This window comes from Dipodomys ordii, unplaced genomic scaffold, assembly GCF_000151885.1.
Source record: "Dipodomys ordii isolate 6190 unplaced genomic scaffold, Dord_2.0 Scaffold276, whole genome shotgun sequence".
NCBI classification, from domain to species: domain Eukaryota; kingdom Metazoa; phylum Chordata; class Mammalia; order Rodentia; family Heteromyidae; genus Dipodomys; species Dipodomys ordii.
In genome coordinates this window covers 92,156-97,898 of record NW_012267492.1, presented here as the reverse complement: position 1 = coordinate 97,898, position 5,743 = coordinate 92,156, and the positions used below count along the sequence as shown (strand labels likewise).

At 32.9% G+C, this 5,743-nt stretch overlaps 1 protein-coding gene across 1 annotated transcript; it reads left to right on the top strand.

The window, feature by feature from the left end:
• Positions 1-1,133: 1,133 nt before the first annotated feature.
• LOC106001216 (olfactory receptor 4K3-like) lies at positions 1,134-2,081 on the top strand. Its single transcript, XM_013036354.1, is given in 1 exon segment — positions 1,134-2,081. A coding segment is annotated over 1 exon segment (948 nt).
• The last annotated feature ends 3,662 nt before the right edge of the window (positions 2,082-5,743 follow it).

Sequence of the window (5,743 nt, the reverse complement as noted above, 5' to 3'; positions counted from 1 at the left end):
TATACATATGTACATGACATAATGTAGATATGTGTGTTTACAATAGAGTTTTGAAAAAGCACTAGCTTGATTTACTGATGAGGTAAAAATGGTTTTGTCATGAAGTTTCAGATCACATCATTGAAACTGAGTTCCAGTGCAGTTTGGGAAGTTTTTCCCTTTCTTAGTGAGAGACAGTTTCCCTAACCACTTTCATAACTTTGAAACCTTGTTATGTTACAGAAATTCTCTGTTCACTTTTACCATTACTTTTATCTCTATAAACATGTTTTATCATGTTATTTAACTTGCCAAAAATGAATTCTGCTGTTCCAAATTGTGATTGTGCAAGTCAATCAACTACAGCAGTTAAAAATAAAAATTTTCTGGCTTCAGATGGCAAGGCCTGTGATAGTTTATTTACAATGAATTTGGAAAAGTCTTTCATACTTTACAGAGATCATGCTCATCAGGCTTTGAGGGAAAAAGTCTAGCATCAGTCACAATTGTCATTCACATGTACATCTGGAAAATCTAAGAATTAAAGAGAATTTCAATTTCATTCTTGATAATATTTATTAGGAAATTGAAGTGGGTTCTGTTTCTCTATAGTCATTTCCTCTTTTATTTTCTATTCATTTTCCCCAGCCACTCCAAGAAATCATGCCCCTCATTTATTTCTATTACTGTATCCCTTCCACTATGGCATTCCCACTAATAACCAGTCACATTTCTCAAATGTTTCTTGTCAGTCTGCCATCTATCATGATTCTATGAGAAAGAATATTAATCACTTCTTTCAAACCCTGTTAGCATTTAGCTGTGAAATTTTAAAAACATCACAAAATATTTCACAAACTCAGTGGTACATATTTGAATATACTACATTTTAATATTTTTATAATATTTAAATTTGTAACACAAATTGCTGTTATAAAGTATAATATTTAGTTGAAAATATCTAAGTAGTCAATTGGAGGATGTATTTAACACTGATGAACTAGGCAAGGATACAATGAGGAAACAACTGGTGGTAAGCTATAATTAAATCATCTATGTAAAAAATGTCTTACTCTGAGTTTTATTGCTGTATTTTTCCTAGTTTATCTTCCATCTGGAAATGTCAGAGTTCTTGCAGAAATCAAGGTGAATGAATGGCATGGAGTAATCAGTCAATCGTGACTGAATTCATACTACAAGGTCTATCTGGCTCTTCAGAACTACAAATCTTCTATTTCCTGTTTGTCTTCCTAGTCTATGTGGCTACTGTGCTAGGGAACCTCTTTATCATGCTCACAGTCATATTAGAGCCACAGCTTCATTCACCCATGTATTTTCTGCTGGGTAATCTCTCCTTCATTGACATGTCCCTAGCCTCATTTGCCACCCCCAAAATGATTGCAGACTTTCTCAGTGAACACAAAGTTATCTCTTTTGAAGGCTGCATAACCCAGATATTCTTTCTACATCTCTTAGGAGGGGCTGAGATGGTCCTGCTGATTTCCATGTCCTTCGACAGGTATGTGGCTATCTGTAAGCCTTTACACTACTTAACCATCACGAGCAAGCAAATGTGCATTTAGCTGGAAATACTTTCCTGGATTGTGGGCATCTTCCATTCATTGAGTCAGTTAGCATTTACTGTGAATCTGCCTTTCTGTGGACCCAGTGAAGTACATAGCTTCTTTTGTGACCTCCCTTTGGTGATTAAACTTGCCTGTGTAGACACATATATTCTAGCAGTGTTCATGATCTCCACCAGTGGTATGATTGCCCTGGTGTGTATCATCCTTTTGGTGATTTCCTACACTGTCATCCTGGTCACTGTTCGGCAGTATTCCTCTCGTGGGTCTTCTAGAGCCCTTTCCACTTGCAGTGCCCACTTCACTGTTGTAACTCTATTCTTTGGCCCCTGCATTTTCATTTATGTGTAGCCTTTCACAAACTTCTCAATAGAAAAGGTACTTTCTACATTTTATACTATATTTACTCCCCTGTTGAACCCAGTGATCTATACTTTTAGAAATAAAGATGTCAAGGTTTCTCTGAGGAAACTTAGCAGCCATATGTTTAAATCTATGAAAATTGATTGTCTTTCTTAATTTTCCTATTCAGCACTTATCCTCATTAATTTATTGGCCAACCATAATGCCACTACTTTAAGAAATCAGTGAGTTCATAGCTCAACCTACACAGCAGTCACTGAATTATGCTCAAATTTTGTGACACACTCAATATAACCTTTACTAAGAGGCATGATCTAATTCATGCTCAACATTTTAAAGTATAAGGACAAACTTTTTAGAATATTTTATATACATTCCATTTTAGAATAAGGACATTACATTTTACAATATCTGACTTTTGTTAGATATATGAGAGTACCAAGATGTGGTATAGCACCAGTGAACCAAAGTAATGATATTCACTACTCACAAAATGTTGAGGAATTATTTTTAATTCAAACCAGAAAGGAATAGTTTAGGTTGAGAAAAAGTATTTGCTATTTATTATGCTTGCAACCCTATTTAATAAGAAATCATATTTTCCCTTCACTGCCTAGAATATATTCCATAGCTTTAAAGCATTATGGTAAACTTCTGTTATATATTTCAAAGTATTAAAGGATTCTACAGTCACATATAGCAAACCCTTACCTGTAAAAAAGATACAAAGTTGGAAAGCAGTATGGAGGTTCCTCAAAAGACTTCACATAGAACTCCCCTATGACCCAGCAATCCCACTTTTGAGCATTTACCCAAATGTTTACAAACAAGACCACACTAAAGCTACCAGCACAACTATGTTTATTGCAGCATTATTTACCATAGCTAAGATATGGAACCAACCCAGATGCCCCTCAGTAGATGAATGGATCAAGAAAATGTGGTATATATACACAATGGAATTCTATGCCTCCATCAGAAAGAATGACATTGCCCCATTTGTTAGGAAATGGAAAAACTTGGAAAAAATTATATTAAGTGAAGTAAACCGGGCCCAAAGAAACATAGGTCCCATGGTTTCCCTTATTTGTAATATCTAGTATATGTATGAGTCAAGTGGAAAAGGTCAGATAATGTGATGTCAGGAAAATGAACCATTAGATGTGTATTTTAATGTTTTTTTCTTTCATGCATGTGTTTCTAATGCATTTATAAGATTATCTCTTTGTTGCTTTGTATGTCCCTCCCCCACAGTATAACCCCTGCTTTCACCATAATTGATGTCAGTATAACTTGTGGAGGAGATGGGGAAAAACCAGTTGTTTAAGGATACAGGTGGACCTGTTGCAACAATGAGAAGTACAAGTTGTCATGCCCAAAACGAGCTTTACAACGTCAGTGGGGGGGGGAGAACGATTGGGATTGGGGGGAGGGGAGAGGCTGGGAAGGGATGTGAAGGGTTAACAAAGGAGGAGGCTGCAATGCTTGGTAAGAAATGTACACATTATCCTGCCCATGTAATTGTAACTCCTCTGTACAGTATGTTCACAAATAAAATAAAATTAAAAAAAAGATACAAAGGACCCATGAAACAAAGTCTACCACCCTATTTGATATAACTAATAACTGCTGTTTTTAGAAGATAGAAATCATCTATGAATCTCTTTAATAGGTGAAGAAGTTGGAAATCCAGTATGATGTTGCTTCCCAATTTCATGTAATTATTGGATAACAGAGTCTAACCCAGAAGGAATATTCTCTATCTCTTTCTCCTTATTCTCTCCTTCTTGCCAGATTATCTTCCAGAAAAAAACTCTGCAATTGGTTTTGAAGAGCTACATGCATGAAAAAACATTTGCCTCATAATATTCAACTCCTGTAAACATTAATGATTAATTATAACTACTAGCTTTTTATTTTTAGTTTGTATAATTTTTTGTATAACGTGATCCTGGTAGATGAAGGCGGATGGATAACTGATAACTGGTAGATTTCAGGAACTGAATAAAATTATTAATCAATGAATCAGTGGTTATATAGATGATAATAGATGTTTATGGCAATACAAATTGGGGGAAGTAGATACACAGATAGGTAGATACACATATCTTTATCTGTCATAAAGAAATTATGTTTCTATATTGTCTGGATATTGAACCTATGTCAATTGTAACTGTTAGGAAAGTTATTGGATTTGATAGAGTAAAACATATATAGTTTTAAATGAGTTTCTTATGATAACTAAAGTCAGTAGAGCTTATTAATGCATTTAATGGTAACTGGAGAATTATTGAATTAATGTCATTGTTAAAAAAACAAAATTTTTAGATGATTCTGAAAATTATAAACCCCTCTCCCATTCTCTAACCTATTAATAAGTCCAAGTCTCTAAATTAGATTATTTATATTTCATCCTAACCAATAGTATATGTTAAGTTTATCAGGGTAAGAAGCACTGTACATGTTTTCAACATCAAGAAATTATTTTTGTTCCTTGTAGTGACCTAATATAAAACATGCTAGAATTATAACTAAATATAGGCCATGTGATATATTATATGAAAACCCACAATTTTAATTTAATCCAACAATGGGATCCTCGTCTTACAACTGTTCTACAGCTTCCTCATCAGCCCATATAAAGTGCTAAGTCTTGATCATTAGAACACTTGGTTAGCTTATATACCTGCCTAAATCTTTAGCTTCTGGTCTTTTACTATCTCAAAAAGAAACAGTAGCAATTTTTTTTGATAATGGAGAGCTCCATTTCACAACATACACCATGTTGTTTTATATCCCCACATTTGCATATATTCTTCCTTTTTTTTCGAATGCTCAACCCTCATCTATGTCTTCCCTAACATTTTGCAATTCCAATTTAATATTCACATAGATTATCACTGACGTCTGTTAAATTTATTAACATATTGGCAAATCCTTTCTTTGTACTCCAAATCTAATGTGCAGGTAGTTATTATAGTGTCTTAAATAATATTTCAGTAGGTATACATGCCAAGCATTGTAACTTTTAAGAGATAGTGAGTAATACAAAATCTAGTTTCACACTCATGGAATTACAGGATAGAAAATAAAAAAATCATTCAAAAATAATAATACAAATATTTCTGATTATATCTTTATAGAGTATGAGAAGATGCATAGAAAAAAAGAACACATTCTCTTCCATATATCTGTATATATGGAATACATTTATATTTATCTGTAATCCATGCTACATACATATATGTAATATATATTTAAGTATAAAATATACATATATAAGATATAAGTATATATTTATTAAATATTATAGCTTTATTTGTTTTTCTTACTGTGAAGAATGTGTTCAGAATTTTTCTGGAAATTACATTCAACTTGCTTATCATTTTTAGTACTATGTTCATTTTAAAAATATTAATTCTGCCACTCCATGAACATGGTCTTTCCATATTCTAGAGTCAACATCAATTTCTTTCTTAGGGTTTCATAATTTTCACTTCATCACCTTAATTAGGATCAGTAGGTATTTGGGGAGGTATTGTAAATGTGATGGTTTTCCTGATCTTTCTCAATATGTTTTTTTTTTTTGTATACTGAAAATCTACTGAATTTTGTGTATTGATTTTGTAACTTGTAACCTGAAACATTATTAAAAGTGTTTATCAGTTGTAAGAGTTGTGAAGTCTTTATGTTTTTTTCAGAATCATATCATTTGCAAATAAGAAAAATTTGACTTCTGAAATTCTTATCTGGGCAAGAATTCAAGCATTTTGGAATCACAAATATGAAATGGATTTGTTGTGATCTAGATTTTCAAA